Source organism: Salvelinus sp. IW2-2015, linkage group LG15, assembly GCF_002910315.2.
Source record: "Salvelinus sp. IW2-2015 linkage group LG15, ASM291031v2, whole genome shotgun sequence".
NCBI lineage: Eukaryota > Metazoa > Chordata > Actinopteri > Salmoniformes > Salmonidae > Salvelinus > Salvelinus sp. IW2-2015.
The window spans coordinates 16,422,134-16,440,065 of NC_036855.1; the positions used below are offsets into that span (position 1 = coordinate 16,422,134).

Below are 17,932 nucleotides of genomic sequence, written 5' to 3' on the forward strand. Positions count from 1 at the left end.
GGAGTCATCCGACTGGATATTAATTTTTTTGTCCCCCGCTTCTAAAACCAAAGTTGCACCCTTGTCAATGAATACATGCCACAGGTCTTTACAGTCCTGCTATGAAATACAACATTCTTCAGATCAGTATTTTAGCAAAGGCATTGCTGCTGTCCCAATTCCAACTAAGAGCATTTTCTAGCACAAAACGTCTCGATATTCCACCTGCTCACTGAAGCAGATATATTACCACTAATGATTCACAATTTGGAGTGCCATCCCTTTACAGAAGACAACATACTTCTCTTTTTAGTCAATTTATTTGTACAAGAGAAACAGCCTTAAGCCTTGACAGCAAATTTGCGAATGGAATACAGGCGGTCCTTCCTCTGCATCTTCTTGGTTCTGAGAGACTCCTCATGCTTGTTAAGTCTCCTGCGGATGGCACGGGTCTTCCTGGGTCTCAGATCCAGGGGCTTGTACTTTTTACCCTGAAATGACATTCACAATCAAATTAAAATAAACACTACATGGCCATTTAAACCAATACTAAAAATATAAAAAATCTGAACTGTTGCTGCTATTGCATTTTGTTCAATTATGGTCTTCAGCACTTAGATGGGCTGAATAGTCAGGGTAGGCACTCATACTAGTGCCCAAATATTGAGGTTACATGGGTCACTTTACAAACGAATCTGCAGAATGTTTAACATGTGGTCAAGGTTGACAAGACACCATAATCCGCACCATGCGCAGTAGATCACCTGTTGGGTATTGATGAACAGTGGCCAGTCAACATGTAGAATCATTGGTAAATTAACAGAATACGACAGCTGATGTTCTGTGGTCAGATGCCTGCCCATTGCTTTTGACTGTTCATCAGCAGGTTCTGTTTTGCTTAACGGATTTGTTAAATACGTGTGTATGGATGGCATTGCTCTTACCTTGTAGAACTTCCTCAGGTTCTCCTTCTGCGTCTGGTTGATGACAGTCAGAACGCGGGCGATGGACTTGCGGACGACACAGCTAGAGGAAACAGAACCAAAAATAAGGGTTAATTAAAATGCAAGGAAAAGCAGCCTCAACTTAAAGGGCGTTTGAGATTTGAGCAAAAAGCGAAGCACGTTTTAATGCCCTACTACACCTAAATACCTTGACTAATAAATACAAAATATTGGTATACAGTTAAACACTGCAAAATCATGGAGATTTAAATTTCAAGCCTGAATATTGAATCTAATTACATTTGAACTTGCTCTACCGCTTTGTATGTGTGTTTGGTACTTTAGTTGCTCGAAATTTGAGACAATATCCACAGGAATATCTATCGCCTGACATGCACAAAACCATGGTAGTATGCATGTACTTCAGTCTTGTTTGCTCATGACTGAAGACACGTGCACATCTCGATTGCAATACAGACCCGTGTCTGAATTCTGTTTAATAATACTTTGCTGGGGATATTTAAACCTCACATTTTGACCACTTGAAGGACCAACACCACAGACAATTGGCAGAGTAAGTTCAAATATAATTGTATTCAACATTCGTGACACACGGGAAGTGTCGTTCTTTTTATCCCCCAGTGTAAATGTGCATGGCGTTGCCTACACAATTGAAGGCATGCCATCTTCGGTGACTAAAATATCTGCATACCAATTCAATAATATACCCATCGCCTTACTCAGATTACAACTGAGAAACCACTCATTTCTCCACCATGATGTAGCCATAGATTGTGTGACAGTGATAACTACAGCCCACTCAGAACCCAGGCCAAACTAACTACCATTTACGTAGTGCAAATAATACTCACATCTTGGAGAGCTTGGAGGCAGCTCCACCAGTAACCTTGGCTACGCGGAGCTGGGACAGCTCTACCTTCAGGTCATCTAGCTGCTTGAGCAACTCCTCCTTCTTCTTGCCCCGCAGATCTCTAGCCTTGATCTTGCCCTGTGAAGATTGACGAACGTTCATACATCTAATTATTTTTTAACGTTAACTTACTTAACCAGCGACCTTCCCTTTTGTCCACAAAACGTCGGCGTGAGCTGAAAATGAATATAATTATTCTAAGTGGCAACATACAACGTTAACTACATCGAAAGCATTGTTCTGAAATATTTGAAAGTTAACCGACGTAACTAGTTAGATAGCGAACCACCATTTAATTTGCAAGTAGTATAGCTAGACATGTTTGATAGCCGACGTTGCTAACTAGACATCCATGCATTTGCTAGTAGCGGTAGCTTTTAGCTTGCTCGCGTTTGGTTATTATGGTGGCAAGTGACAGATGAAGGACCTCTTTCGAGCAGTCACAAACAAGTGGCAAGACAAGATATTTATGCTCATGGATGTTATCAACTGTGGTCGTTTTATGTGGACTAGACAGCGCAATTTTACTGAATTGAACGAAAGACGCGACCCTCTCACCATGTTCCTCGTTGCTGCCACAGGAAAAGAAAGACCGACAACGTGTTAGCTCAGAAGCCAGCTTCCGGTCCGAGGCGTTCCTTTTGTTGCGTATCGGTGAAAATGCCCACAGCACCACTCAGTGGATTCCGTTTGGAATTATTATTGCTTACTTTGTTCTGCTGCATCTCTGCTTAGAATCACGTGGAAAGAAGCAAAAAACGTCCCCAAGAAAAAGTAATGAAAACAAACCTTTATGCTTTTTAACATTTATTAACAAGAAATTAAGACAAAACAAAATACTTTGTAGTGGTAGCACTTGTTAAAATGAGAATTAATAGAATCTGTTGTGATTTATTAGATTGTTTGTTAAAAACCAGAGTTGAACACATAGCGGAATCAAACAGAAATGAAAAAAAATAAGTGCATAAGTTTTTTTTTATGGTGACCTTGCAGTAGTCATAGCCACCTGTGCTGTGATATTATTGTAGTTCTATGGAATTATACTAAATTTGTGGTACCAGACACTATTCAATAACAGGTCACTTAACACAGTGTGGTGATTTGACAGTGCGTCCATTTCATGAAGAAGGGGAGGACCTTGTTCACACAATGCATCATTGTCACCTTCCTCTTCGACCTCCCAGCTTCAGAGTTGACTGACCGCACAAACCCAATGAATGTGACATCAAATGCTACAGTACTGTACTGTAACGTAACCAGACACATGGATATTTCTCACATGATATGGGAGTAGAATTCAGAGTGCAGACTGGTGTGTTGCTGCCTCACACCTTAGCCATTAATATGGTTCACATTCTATTCAGAATGTAAGGAGACAGTTTTTCCCTCTGCAGAGATCCAATGCATTCTGCTATAAGGCATGCATACTGTATTAAAGGGTCTTTCCTCCAGTACATTGTTAATGCCCTCACATTGTAAGCACACACAAATGGTCACTTAGTTCTGACAGGATGTCAATGAACAGTGAGACAGAACATCAAGCCAAGACTGGCTACATGGACAGACAGGTAAAACATGGTGTAAAATACTGCAAGAGGTTAAACAAAATTATTTACACCCAGTGATTTATAAAGTTCTCAATGTATATGTACAGTTATCATATATAAATAGACGTGGAATGTACTGTCATTTACACAAACACAAGGCAGGTAAAGGTAGAGCACATCCTTCGATAATTCTGATTTAGATAGCTTTCAATAATTATTTAACATATTTAAAAAGTACTCCTCTCCTGTCTACATGATATAGATTTTCTCCATTGATATCAAAGACATTGATGTATGACTCTCACCTCCCCTTCAGAGACATCACAAGTTCTGATTTTAACATGGATTATTCCTACATAAGCCATCTGAAGTTATATTTTTAAAGGAAAGAACCAAATTAAAGACTGTTGTGAAGGGTCCATCAGAAATCTTGGGGCGTTCCATTCAACTGAAGAGGGGTTGATTGGGGTGGCAGCATTTAAGGTTCTTGTTATCATGCACTCAAAATTCAACAATATCCCTTTCCCAACCATAGAGAAGGGATCATCAACTGGATCTAGCCGCAGGCTCATTTTTTGGGATGGTCGGGGGGCTGGAACATAATTACAAATATTTGTAGACTGCAAATTGACTGCAAGAATCCCAAACAGAAATAATATTAGACTAAAACAATAATTTCAGCAGGATATTTGGGAACAGATGTCCAAAATTAAAATAACTTGGAGCTGATTTCCTGGCGTTTTTACAGTCTTATGTCCAACAATATAAAAAAACAAAAAAAAAAATAATAGCGTTTTTGCTCAGAAAACATTGGGGGCCAAATAAAACCACACGCAGGCCAAATTCGGCCCATGGGCCGCTAGTTGGGGAACCCTGCCGTAGGTAGTCATCGGCAGTAAATACCGTTTTCTGTCTAAATTAAAGAAAAAACATTGGAGCACAGAAACAGAAATAATATTCTCTGTCAAAAAGAGTTGTGACAGCCTGGTAGGCCTGACCCATCTCACTCTTAATAACACCTGGAGAATAAGACATACACCATATATACACAAAAGTATGTGGACACCCCTACAAATGAGTGGATTCGGCTATTTCAGCCACACCCGTTGCTGACATGTGTATCAAATTGAGTACATTGAGCCACACAAACTCACAGAACAGGACCACCGAGTGCTGAAGCGCAAGGCATGTAAAAATCGTCTGTCCTCGGTTGCATCACTCACTACCAAGTTCCAAACTGCTTCTGGAATCAACGTCAGCACAATAAACTGTTCGTTGGAAGCTTCATGAAATGAGTTCCCATGACCGAGCAGCCGCGCACAAGCCTAAGATCACTATACGCAATGCCAAGCTTTGGCTGGAGTGGTGTAAAGCTCGCTGCCATTAGACTCTGGACTAGTAGAAACGCGTTAGTGAATCACGCTTCACCATCTGGCAGTCCGACGGACAAATCTGGGTTTGGCAGATGCCAGGAGAACGCTACCTGCCTCGATGCATAGTGCCAACTGTAAGTTTGGTGAAGGAGGAATAATGGTCTGGGGCTGTTTTTCATGGTTCGTGCTAGGCCCCTTAGTTCCAGTGAAGGGATATCTTAATGCTACAGCATACAATTACATTCTAGACGATTCTGTGCTTCCAACTTTGTGGCAACAATTTGGAAAAGGCCCTTTCCTGTTTCAGCATGACAATGCCCACGTGCCCAAGATGAGGTTCATACAGAACTGGTTTGTTGAGATCGGTGTGGAAGAACTTGACTGGCCTGCACAGAGCCCTGACCTCAACCCCATCAAACACCTTTGGTATGAATTGGAACGCCGACTGCGAGCCTGGCCCTATATCACCCAACATCTGTGCCCGACTTCACTAATGCTCTTTTAGCTGAATGTAAGCAAGTCCGGCGTAAATGTCCAACGTCTAGTGGAAAGCCTTCCAGAAGAGTAGAGGCGTTTATAGCAGCAAAGGTGGGACCAACTCCATATTAATCCCATGAATTTGGAATGAGATGTTTGACAAGCAGATGTCCACATACTTTGGTAATGTAGTGTACTTGTACTGTGTCCATGACAGAGATAGATCTAATGTTAAACTCATTCCAAGGGAGGGAGGAGCGTTTCTCTTAAGGTTAACATTTATCAAAAATGGGTCAACATTTTACTTGTAAATAAAAATCACCCCCCCCCCCCCCCCCCACAAAAAAAAAAAACAAAAACAGACCATATTAACAAGACTTTGCCCCTCGAAGTCATTGTAGAGCCATTCTCTTTTCTCTTGAAGATGAAGAAAAAATAATTCTCAGGAGTGATTGAGGAGCTACAGTACATAGGAATCTGTGTCATGTCAGAAACCATTTTAAAGCTTGGGTTGTGTCCTCTTTACAATGTTCATTTGGTTGCCACAGTGGTGGGAGAAGTCATGCAAACACATGATAAAAGTAATGTTTGTGTGTCTGTCCCCTCTTCCTCTCTTGGTCCCCTCAGCTCCAGTGAGCAGGTGCCCCTGAAACTGATGGCCGGACAATACCTTTCGGAGGAGGCTTGGATCCAAACCAGGACATCTGAAAAACACAGCGATAGTTACAATTATATCAAATGAAATATCATTGGACTATTAAAACTAGTATTACAACTGGTGAAGGGTCTATAGGTAGCAAAAATAACAATTTCCCTCCAGATGCAGCTTAAGTCATTCTAAAAGAAACAACAGATAGCTCGCACATTTAAGAAATGAGAACGTTTGAGGACAAAATAGGGTCATGGCCTATTTCATGTGATACACACTGGCTGTGGTTCAGGCCATAACATCCACTCATTTGACATGAGTTTTAGGGAAACGAGATGTGAAAGGAGAAAGCCACCTTGTACTCCAGAGTCTGCTTCAACATGTCCTCTTCCTCACCAGTGAAGTTCAGCAACACAGACACTGCTCTGATCAGCTGATAGGCCTAAGACACAGAGAGATGGGGACACAGAGAGAGAGAGATTTAGACTTCATCCATGACCATAGACATCAGATACACTCACCAGGAATTTTATTAGGTACACCCATCTAGCACAGTCAGTTGAATCTTCCGCGCCTGGCACCGACGATCATACCATGCTCAGTCGCTTAAGTCACAAATTTTGCCCATTCTAACGTTGAATCGAACAGTAACTGAATGCCTCGACGCCTGTTTTATATAGCAAGCCACGGCAACGTGACTCACTGTCTGTAGGAGCGAACCATTTTTGTGAATGGGGAGTTGTACCTAATAAACTGGCCGGTGACTGTATACACAGAGTATACCAAACATTAGGAGCACCATCCTAATATTGAGTTGCACCCCCTTTTTCCCTCAGAATATCCTAAATTCACCAGGGCATGGACTCTACAAGGTGTTGAAAGTGTTCCACAGGGATGCTGGCCCATGTTGACTACAATGCTTCCCACAGTTGTCTGGATGTCCTCTGGGTGGTGGACCATTTTTGATACACACGGGAAACTGTTGAGTGTGAAAAACCCAGCAGCATTGCAGTTCTTGACACAAACTGGTACACCTGGCACTTACAAACATAACCTGTTCAAAGGCATAAATATTTTGTCTAGCCCATTCACCCTCTGAATGGCACACATACACAATCCATGTCTCAATTTATTTTTTATTTAACTAGGCAAGTCAGTTAAAAACAAATTCTTATTTACAATGACGACCTACCCCGGCCAAACCCGGACGACACTGGGCCAATTGTGCGCGGCCCTATGGGACTCCCAATCACGACCGGATGTGATACAGCCTGGATTCGAACCAGGGACTGTAGTGACGCCTCTTGCACCGAGATGCAGTGCCTTAGCCCGCTGCACCTCTCAAGCATTAAAAATACTTATTTAACCTGTCTCCTCCCCTTCATCTACACAGATTAAAGTGGATTTAACAAGTGACATCAATAAGGGATCATAGCTTTCACCTGGAAAAAGCAGGTGTTCTTAATGTTTTGTACACTCAGTGTATATGTCCTAGCTGTGTATATGTCCTAGCTGTGTATATGTCCTAGCTGTGTATATGGCCTAGCTGTGTATATGCCTAGCTGTGTATATGGCCTAGCTGTGTATATGGCCTAGCTGTGTATATGGCCTAGCTGTGTATATGGCCTAGCTGTGTATATGGCCTAGCTATAACAGGGACCAGGTGGACTGCTCTCACCTCAGCCTCTCTGGATGACATGAATTTTAGCACCACGTGTTTGAGGTACTCAAAGTTGATCTCTCGTGAGTCATTGAGATCAGATGTGTTGGTGACAGTGGTGTTTGGGCCCGGGGCCGGGCCTGGAGTGGGCTCTGTAAAGATTCTGTCTGGCCTCTCTTGCCTCTCTCCTCTCCCTTCTTGGGCCCTCTCTTTCCCATCGGACTCTGTTTCAGGTTTCAGCTTCTGCACCAGAAACACATACACACACCATCACAAACAAAACAATATTTTAATGAACTGAGAAAAATCTATTTGATTTAAATATGATACCCATACTAGTTATCTAAATGTCTCACCAGCTCCTTCTGCAAGGTCCTCTTTAGCTCTGCTAGCCTCTGCTGCAGCTGCTTAATGGTCTGTAAAGCAACAGTCATCCAATCAATAACAGCACACAAAACACACAGGAATAATGAAATGGTCCTGCTCCAGCTATTTCAGACAAGCATTAATTATCTGACCATGCCTGTGTGGTGATCATGGTTTCTGGTTCGTCCAGTACTGACCTTGTTCTTGTCACTGAGCTGCTGCTCCAGGTCTCGGTTGGCCTTCTGCATGTGGTCCAGGTCATCCACCGTCACAGTCCCATTCTGGTCCAGTTCACACAGCTCTGGAGTCTGCTGCAACGTCAGAGTCTCTACCTCTACCTCCAGCTCTGATACCTGGGAGGGACACAGACACACACAGAGGCACAGTCAGACAACTATAGACTACACAGTCAGACAACTATAGACTACACAGTCAGACAACTATAGACTACACAGTCAGACAACTATAGACTACACAGTCAGACGACCTAACTTGATATGTAATGACAGACTTTGGACTTATGTACAGTATGTGAGTTAAAAGCTTAATGGCTGTGCTCCCTGTGTGTGTTCTGACCCGTAACTGGCAGGAGTCCAACTGCTCGTTCTGGGTTAGGAGCTCCTGCCTCAAGCTGACCAGCTGGCTGTCCTTCTCCTCCTGTCTCTCCTGGGCTGCTGCCTGCAGCCCCTCCGCCTCCTCTTGCAGCTGGGACAGGGAGCTCTGGGCGCTCTGCAGCTCTGCAAAACAAACAGCGTGGAAGGGAACATCAGACAAACACGACAACCTCTGAATTCACATAGCATGGGAGATGGAGGAAAAGGGCACCTGTTGACAGAGAAAGTGTTTACCATTGCGAAGTGTTTGGAGATCCTCTTCTTTCCGCTTCAGCTGCTCAGTGACGTGGYCCAGTTCCTGCGATGTTGTTTGAAGTGACGCCATCATCTCTACTACCTGGAAAAGGAGAAACATTATCATGTATTTACGAGCACATAATCAACACAAGCTGAATTCATGGCTTTGTAACAGATAACGCCCATACTGCCTGAGTATGATTAAGGCAAATGCATCTGCAATTGTTTTAAACCTTGTTCCAACACAGTGTATAGAATCTTGTTTGTTATTTCAAAGAGTACAGTAAAAATGTATGATGTGAGAGTAAGTATGTATCATGCATCTCCAGACCTGTAGTTGGAGCTCCTCCTTCTGTCTCCTGGTGTCCTCCAGAGCCATGGCTATCTCCACACTCACTGTCTGCCTGCTGCTCAGCTCTGACTGGGGACACATATAGTGACATCATTACCCCGTTTGTACAGGCAACAGGACAATTTTTGGGGAGTTGTAACGTAGGAATGCAGTTCTCATAGAAATGGTGTGGCACAGTATGCAAAATATCTGGAGTGACTGAAGAACACAATTTAATTCAAAAAATATCTTGTTCATCAGAAAATCTGTGACTTCCTGTTTTCAACTGACTGCCTAATATAAAGCAGGAAGTGTGTCTGACCCTGGCCTGCTCCAGCTCCTCTGCCTGCCTCCTCAGAGCCACGTCAGCTTTATCCCTCCCCCTCAGCAGAGACGCTCTCTCTTGCTCCAACTCACTCTGGGAAATACAACACAGATGGGTGAGGGAGCGAGAGAGACAGAGAGACAGAGCGAGAGAGAGAGAGAGGTTGGTGAGGGAGAGAGAAGCAGAGACAAAGGGATGTTTGAGAAAGAAAAGCAGAAATTAGAATGCATAGGAACACAGTCCAATATCGATAGATAAATATTTGATGGCCTTGTTTGATAGTCCAGTTTCATGGCAGCCACGTAGCAGAGAAATTACATGGCAACCGATAATGGACAATTAACAATCCACAGAGACCAATGGATAAGCTGATCAAAATCTGCATAGAAATGATCAAATACCAAAGATACAGTTGACCTTAATATTCAGGTTACAAGACTACGCAGCACATTTCACTAAGAACAGTATTGTCAATTAAAACGTACAGAGCAAGTGAGAGCTGAGAACTGTAACTCACAATCCTGGCTTGGGCAGAGGTGTGTTCGGTGTCTCTCTCTGTCTGCAGTGCAGTGAGCTGCTCCTCCAGCCGACCTGCCCTCTCCTGGCCCTGTTGCCGCTCTGCAGACACCTGCTGCTGCAGACTGTCCCTCTCCACACTCCACTCTGCCTGCTGGGGGAGGGGACCACAGGGGAAAGGGCCGTCTTAGCATCACACATACTCACATTAACTGTCTCTACATGTTCAACTTAATCCATGAACAGTGGTGGTAGAGCATCTTTCACCGTAATCTGACATTTATTTACCAGTTTGTCTAGATGTGCTTGTTTGTCAGAGATCTGCTGCTCAGTGTTCTTGAGCCTCTCATTGCTCTCCTGCACCTGCTGTTCCAGACCTGCTATCTGAGACAGAGACATAGGGCTGTGTGAGAGACTGAAGGTAGAGAGAGAGCGCAGGTCTTAAAAATGCTTACATTGTTCTCTCCCACCAGTGTGCCTGTTCTCTTACCTGTGCGTCCGTTCTCTCTCTGTAGTTCTTGGAGGAGTCGTCTTTGTGTCGTAGCAGGGTCTGTAGTTCAGTCACGTTGTTGTTGAGTCTGGATATCTGGGGGAGTTGAGATACAATATGCTTAACAGACGAGTTCATACAGTTTTTCATGTATTACTGTTAACTAATGGAGCATCTAAGCCAGTGGCATGTGAAGAAGTATATCATTCTGATGAAGAGGTAGAGAGAGGACTGTTTACCTGAGTCTCCAAAGAGCTAACCGTGTCTGCATGGTTGGTGCGTGCCTCCAGCAGCTCAACTCTCGTGTCCTCCAGCCTCTGCTCCAGAGTGGACTTCTACATATCAGGAAAAAGGAGCTAAGAAATGAATTACCATTCTCTGTGGTATTTTCTTTAAACTAATTCCACTGGAGTCCCTCTGTCTTTAGGATTAGCTGACTGTTTAAGTTACCTCTTTGAGCAGCTCCTGGAGGAGCTCGTCTTCACTCAGGTTACCATGCAGACGTCTCTCCAGAGAGGAGTTCTTCTCCTGCAGGTCCAGCAGCACACGCTCCTTGTCCTCATCAGTCACTGCAGCCTGGGGATCACAGCAACGATAGAGAGGATTGGGTCAATACACAGCATACTGTACCTCCCTCCACAGGGCAAGGTGAGGAGAAAGAATAGGGGGTAGATATAGGTAGCTACATGGCGGTCTGGTCTTACTTTGTGTTGCTCCAGCTTCAGGGTATTGTTCTCCATTTGTAACGTACGGAGAGACTTCTCTACAGCTGCTGCCCTGCTCTGCGACTGAGAACATACACAATTAGATCACTAAATCTGAAATATTTTATAAAATATTATCACATTTAGTTTACCGTATTATCACATTTAGTTTACCATATGCTGTCATTACAGATCTGTACCATTTCAATACAGTGAAAGGATTTTGGTAAAGGATTTATCTCTGGGTTAGAGGGCTCACCTTCTGGAAGTCCTCAGATACCTGTTGGATGACCTTCTGCAGGTTCTGGCCTCTGCCCTCCAGCTCACTAATCTTCTTCTCAGCCTCCTCCCTGACCTCCAGCAGCTCCTCTCTAAAGGAGACCACACACACCCTGTACTGTTAGACAACCACCAAAACCACAGACATACCCGGAAGAAAACAGGCAGACTTCATCAAAAGAATTGGCAAACTAACTCTCCCTTATAGAAAAGAGGTGAGGGGAGCAAGCTCTACAATGAGTAAGGTCATTACTTTCAGTCATCAAGACCAGCATCTCTGCAACTACTGAATTCATGGCATTATCAAGGCAATCTCTGTGTCCTGTCCTTACCTCTCCATCTCCAGCTCCGTGTTGAGCCTGCAACTTTCCTGATGCTCCTCTCCCAGAGCCCGCAGCTGCTCCTGGGCTTCGGCCAGACCCTTCTTGGCCATCTGCAGCTCGGCACCCTTCTGGTGGAGCACTCGCTCCCGCTGGACCAGCTGCTCCTCCTTGCTCAGTAACTACCATAACATAACAGAATCAACCACAGAAAGGACTTCACTATAACAAATGTTGAAATACAATTATTGTCTAGGGTAATAGGAAAATTTGTGATGGATCATTACTGACACAGCTACAGCTTGAATCAGAATAGGCAGACAGATAAAGCACAAACTGACAAGTCTACGTTTGACTTTCCTCATACATGCAATGTGGTGGGTTAGAGTTAGACAGTGGGACCTTGTTGTCCGTAGTGTGTACCATGTGTTTGACTTTGGCGAGCTCCTGCTGTTGGAAGCCCTCCAGCTCGTCCAGGTCATCCCTCTTCTGGAACAGAGTAAGGCTCTGCTCCATCATATCATCTAGCCTCACAGAGAGAGACGCTTTCTCCTGAGGAACAGACAGGATGACCCCAGTTAGATCTCCCATCTACACATGCAAAGACTGACTGGCTGAATGAGAACCTATAACTTTTGTTAGATGTTAGAATGCAGTTTAGATGTTAGCGTACCTGCTCCAGCGTAGATATCCTTTCCATCCATTCCTACAGACAAAGACAGGAATTAATCTAAGTATAAACACACACAAATGAATGCCTTGTGGTGCAAAGGATATGATGCTCACCTGATCCTTCTTGTCCAGTGCCAAAGCCATGCCTTCGGCCATTTTGGCTCTATTGGCCTGGTGAGTCTCATTCTGGTCCTGCAGTTTCCTCATGGAGGCTGGATAGTGAAAGAAAGACAGACAGACAAGAAAGAGGATGAACACAACAGGCTAGCCAAAGATGGCTCGGTTCAAACAGCTGGTTGTGGAATTGTCAGTGGTTAGTAGCTGCTAGCTGAGAAAGGGTGGTAAAATTGACCATAGAATGTGTCCAGTATGCCAAACTAAGTGTTCCCCAGAAGCAAAGGCAAGCTGTGCATCTAAGCATGGCCAACACAGACATCCCACCTGGACTTACACGGAGTATACAAAACATTAAGAACGCGTGCTCTTTTCATGACACACTGACCAGGTGAATCCAGGTGAAAGCTATGATCCCTTACTGATGTCACTTGTTAAATCCACTTCAAATCAGTAAAGATGAAGGGGAGAAGACAGGTTAGACAGATTTTTAAGGCTTGAGATAATTGGAGACATGGATTGTGTATGCGTGTCATTCAGAGGGTGGATGGACAAGACAAAAGATTTAAGTGCCTTTGAACGGGATATGGTAGTAGATGCCAGGCCAACCGGTTTGTGTCAAGAACTGTAACGCTGCTGAGTGCCACAAACATTTATAAACAATTATATATGAACAAGCATGTAAGTCCTTGGTTTCATCAATTTATTTGTTTATATGGAAAGCTATAGAAGTGACAGCATGATTCTCAACCCCTCCGCGAGCGACTGATGGTGCTTCGGGTGACCATTACCCCAGCTAGCAGACAAACAAATGAGACAGAAAGGAAGCAAAATGGGAGGAGAATAAAGGTACGTACAATCCTGATGTTTTTCTAATGCAATTTCAAGCTTGTCCTTGGTCTTCTGCATAAGTCGGAGCTGCTCAGCGTAGTCTATTGGCAGGAGGTGGGGTGATGGGATACCAACATCACAGAAACACACAAGTACACACACACCCAGGAAAGGGGAATGGGTGGATGAGGGTAAAGGGTAAAGGGACAGGGAGGAGTAGGAATAGAATAAATGAAGAGAGGCATACAAAAGTAAAGAAAACAATGATTTTCTTAGATGAGTAATCCATCCTGGTTAAGACGCTGCATGAGGACGTGCAACTTTTAACCTCTTCTAAGGGGTCACACACACACCACATCTGAGGGAGGAGTAGCTATCACACTAATCTGGGAGAGAAGACACACAGAACCCCCAAAGGTAGACTAAAAGCCATGGCATTTGCTCTTAACGTTCACCGAATGGGAACGTGGTAAAGAATAAAGAAATATTGTAAGAGTTACCCCCATCATACCTTATGAGGGTCAGTGTTGAGAACAAAAACCTTGGAGGTCTGAAACCAGACATCACCCGTGGGTTATGTGACCTTTGACCTGAGTGAACTGCTCTGGGTAGAAGTTGTCTCTAAGTACATTAGACACAGATCTAAAATCAGCTTATCCAGCACCAAACCTAACCTTAACTATTGAATGGGGAAATGCAAAACTAATCTTAGATCAGTGTGTAGGCCACCTCATCCTACTCTGTTTAAACTGGCTCAATACAGACATGTCTTACCTGATAGTTTGGCCTCCAGCTTGCGAATCTGATCATTCCTTCTGAGGATCTGGGAGGAGAGGTCATCCCTGGAGCTACTGCCATCAGAGGCCTGGAGGTCAACACAAACACACAGAACAGAGGGATCCTCATCAGCACAGCAACTCAGCAGGTCACACTGGAGCTTCCATAGTAATGGGTCAGCAGGTACTAGAAACATCTACGTTGTGGGTGTTGTAGAGTCTATGAAATATCACACTGAGAAGATCAACACTGACTATACCAAACATTAGGAACACATTCCTAATATTGAGTTGTCCCCCCCCCCCCCCCTTTTGCCCTCAAAACAGACTAATTTCGTCAGGGCATGGACTCTACAAGGTGTCGAAAGTGTTCCACAGGCATGCTGGCCCTTGTTGACTCCAATGCTTCGCACAGTTGGCTGGATGTCCTTTGCGAGATGGACTATTCTTGATCCACACGGGAAACTGTTGAGCGTGAAAAACCCAGCAGCATTGCAGTTCAACACAAACTGGTGTGCCTGTGTGTTATGTGTGTCATGTGTGGTCAAGTGAACAGAGCATTGCAGAGCAGACACCCGAGCATGGCTTCAGGTTACACAGGTTTGCGCCTACAATTTTAGAATTCATGTCATCATTTACAAAAGAGCGGTCGTATCGTACTCGTATATTTACACTACACCGTGGCATCCACTGGCTTCTGGATGCCAATCTCCAGACACACCCAACCATATAACAATAAGCTAGCTGACTCACAGACCCAACTCATAATCCAAAAGACAATGTCATCAAAAAATAGGCAGGGCTACTCGTTAATAAAGGACAATTACACCAAACTTAGAAATGCAGCAAATGACTTTACTGCTCTTTCCCTGGCTCTGCATAATGTAAGTCTTGTACATTAGGCCTACAATTTTGCATAAAGCCATTATTAGATATTGATCTCATAAAATGTAGGGCTATTGACATCACGGTACAGGGGATATCTGATATGCTCCATGTATATGGTAGTGACTTACAGCATCATGACAGTCCCAGGGGCTCCATTACATAGGAGAGAGCCACTGAAATGCTTTTACCAGGCCACAGAGAGAAACACTAATGGAGGGCCTGGGCCATTACTGTCTGGGAGGGGCCTCAGAATATCTCTAAACACGGAGAAAACTGTAATATAATAATACAATAGCCTATGTTGAATTGAAAGCYTGTACAGGATAAAAAATTATCATTGTTTGCATTTCATAAGTGCAAAGTTAAAGCCTAATAAAATTAGAGGCCAAAAGTAATAATTTAAAAGAAACCTCCCTTCTCTTCCATGATGCCTCCTTTATAGAATAGCTCTGGAAAACTTCTTAAGCGAACAGAATCGTGTGTGATTGTGTTTCGTGTCATGTGACCAACTACTCTTGGTGGGTTCAAAAGATGACTGGCATGGACAGAGTGACAGTGAGGTAACAAAACTGGTACTTACAAAATCATCCCCCGAGTCTGCCCCCACTGACGTAATGGACTCTTTGCTGTAGGAGCGAAGCATGCGGACTCCGGTCCGGGGGGCTGTGGCTGCCTCCTCAGCAATCTTCTTTTTCAGTTTGGCAAACATCTCCACCTTGCCTTAGTGTTTCTTCACCCAAGTGTACTGCCTGCTACTCTCCCCAAAAACTCCACAATGCAAGTCCTCTGTCACACAGGCTGTGGTTCTTCAAGGTCCCTTGTTTTGGTCACAGAACAGCTGTATTCCAGTGTAGCCTCCTCTCACAGGCAAGGGAACTGTCATTGTCATTCCTCCTTCAATCTGAAACAGACAACAGAGAGAGTGTCACAGTAATCAGCATGAAGACTATTACTATTAGAGATGTGGAATGAGGATATAATGAGTGATGCATGTTTCCTGGTAGTTGGAAAAACTTGGTTGCAGATAGTCCTTTTGTGCCGCCCTTATGATTTGACATGTCACCAGATCAGTTGACAGATACGTGACTGCAGGTTTAACTAGTAAGTTTGCTAAAAGAGACATCTAAAAGAGGCTAATGATATTTTAGCTGGATGATAAGATGAGAGACGATGTAGCTAGCTTCTCACAGTGTTGGCAATGGCTGCTCGCTACAAATTAGCTACGGTTAGCAGTTTGCCAACTAGATAGCTAGCTGAATAGTTCATTATAATTCTGTAAATATTTCAACATTTCGAGATTTAAGAAATCCGTCAGTCCCAGTTTAGTTAACTGTTCACGACTTGATCATGAAAAGACAGATGGTTTCAACAATGAAGATGGCTAGCTAGTATAGCTGACGCTGTTATGGTTAGTGTTATCCTCTAGCTAACAGTAGCTAGCTAATCAATGGAATCTCTTACCGTATGAACTTCGAGAAAGTAAAACAATCCAAGTGAAGTCCATTGTGTTAAACGTATTCTCTGCAACGAATATAAACTCTACCGTTTCCCAATGTAATAACAATACAAATATACTGCTTTACGACAAATGTCTTTCTATGTCTGGACTGTATTTTACTAGGCTAGCTCGCTAACATCAATACGTAAACTGCTACTACACTCACTGTGCTGACGTTTCATATGGGTCCATGTTCATTTGACATATCCGATGAGAGAGAGAGCTGTCTCTTATACACATCTAGATGTGTATAAGAGACAGGTACTGGAGTGTGGGCCGGAGACGGAGAAAGTAAATCCTACCTGCCAGCCCCCTTTCTCTTATTTAGACTGCATCTAAAAGCGAGGTGTGAAAAATATTCACTCTACTTCATGTCAGTCAACTAAAACAGGGCGATGGACACTGGGGGGATTACACCTGTGTGTGCATAAAATGGCACAGACAGATATGGCAGCTCTGCTCCTAGCTCCTAAGCAACTTTGCAGGTTTTTTGTTGTTGTGTGTGTTATTACTTACATTATTTCCCCAGAATGTTTTTTGTGTTATTACATTCAGCCTGGAATTTTTGTTGGTATATCAGAGTGGCGGTAACTCACCAGCATTACGACCAGTAATACGACTTTCCCGAATGATATCCTTTGTTCGTACCCCCCAGGGCAATTGAACTTATTCCAGAGGCTGCTCCAAAACCGCCAGTGGAGAAGAGGTATTCGGAGTGGACTTATAGTACGGTAGAACTTCTACCATCACATTGACTGTTGTACTCGCTCTGATCAACTTTTCGAAATGCCTACAAGGCCCTCCCCCGCCCTCCATTTGGCAAATCTTATCACAAATCCATTTTGCTCCTCCCTTCCTATAGGTATAAACTCAAACAAGAAGTATCCGTGCTAAGGTCTATTCAACGCTGGTCTGACCAATCGGAATCCATGCTTCAAGATTGTTTTGATCACGCAGACTGGGATATGTTCCGGGAATAACATTGACGAATAACATTGACCAATAAACGGATACGGTGACTGAGTTTATCCAGAAGTGTATAGGAGATGTTGTACCCATTGTGACTATTAAAACCTACCTAAACCAGAAACCGTGGATAGATGGCAGCATTCGCGCAAAACTGAAAACGCGAACCTCCGCATTTACCAATGACAAGGTGACTGGGAATATAGCCAAATGCAAACAGTGTAGTTAATCCCTCCGTAAGGCAATCAAACAGGCAAAACGTCAGTACAGAGACAAAGTTGAGTTACAATTCAACGGCTCAGACACGAGTATGTGGCAGGGTCTACAGACAATCAAGGACAGCAAAGGGAAAACCAGCCACATCGCGTACACCAACGTCTTGCTTCCATCTTGCTAAACACCTTCTTCGCCCGCTTTGAGGATAACACAGTGCCACCGACGTGGC

The 17,932-nt window shown here is 43.7% G+C and overlaps 2 protein-coding genes across 4 annotated transcripts; both read right to left on the reverse strand.

The window, feature by feature from the left end:
- Positions 1-280: 280 nt before the first annotated feature.
- LOC111974845 (large ribosomal subunit protein uL29) lies at positions 281-2,501 on the reverse strand. The gene is made up of 4 exons (XM_024002879.2): positions 2,413-2,501; positions 1,796-1,932; positions 924-1,005; positions 281-470 (listed from the first exon to the last, which is right to left on the reverse strand). The coding sequence occupies exons 1-4, from the start codon at positions 2,413-2,415 to the stop codon at positions 321-323; spliced, it is 372 nt and encodes a 123-aa protein (XP_023858647.1). The 5' UTR covers positions 2,416-2,501; the 3' UTR covers positions 281-320.
- Positions 2,502-5,606: 3,105 nt separating this feature from the next.
- On the reverse strand, positions 5,607-16,716 carry LOC111975123 (golgin subfamily A member 1). Of its 3 annotated transcripts, none has more exons than XM_024003302.2 (24): positions 16,485-16,716; positions 15,604-15,924; positions 14,134-14,224; positions 13,386-13,460; positions 12,529-12,626; positions 12,416-12,448; positions 12,166-12,294; positions 11,755-11,924; positions 11,403-11,514; positions 11,144-11,227; positions 10,890-11,015; positions 10,679-10,774; positions 10,440-10,535; positions 10,238-10,333; positions 9,951-10,100; positions 9,431-9,526; positions 9,109-9,198; positions 8,775-8,877; positions 8,503-8,663; positions 8,124-8,279; positions 7,917-7,976; positions 7,579-7,803; positions 6,256-6,342; positions 5,607-5,955 (listed from the first exon to the last, which is right to left on the reverse strand). In XM_024003302.2, exons 2-24 carry the CDS (start codon positions 15,730-15,732, stop codon positions 5,875-5,877), a joined length of 2,544 nt encoding a protein of 847 aa, XP_023859070.1. In that variant the 5' UTR covers positions 15,733-15,924; positions 16,485-16,716; the 3' UTR covers positions 5,607-5,874. The 3 variants fall into 3 exon arrangements, with proteins under 3 accessions (XP_023859070.1, XP_023859069.1, XP_023859071.1); XM_024003301.2 differs by having other exon boundaries at positions 9,951-10,103; XM_024003303.2 differs by lacking the exon at positions 13,386-13,460 and having other exon boundaries at positions 9,951-10,103.
- Positions 16,717-17,932: the final 1,216 nt, after the last annotated feature.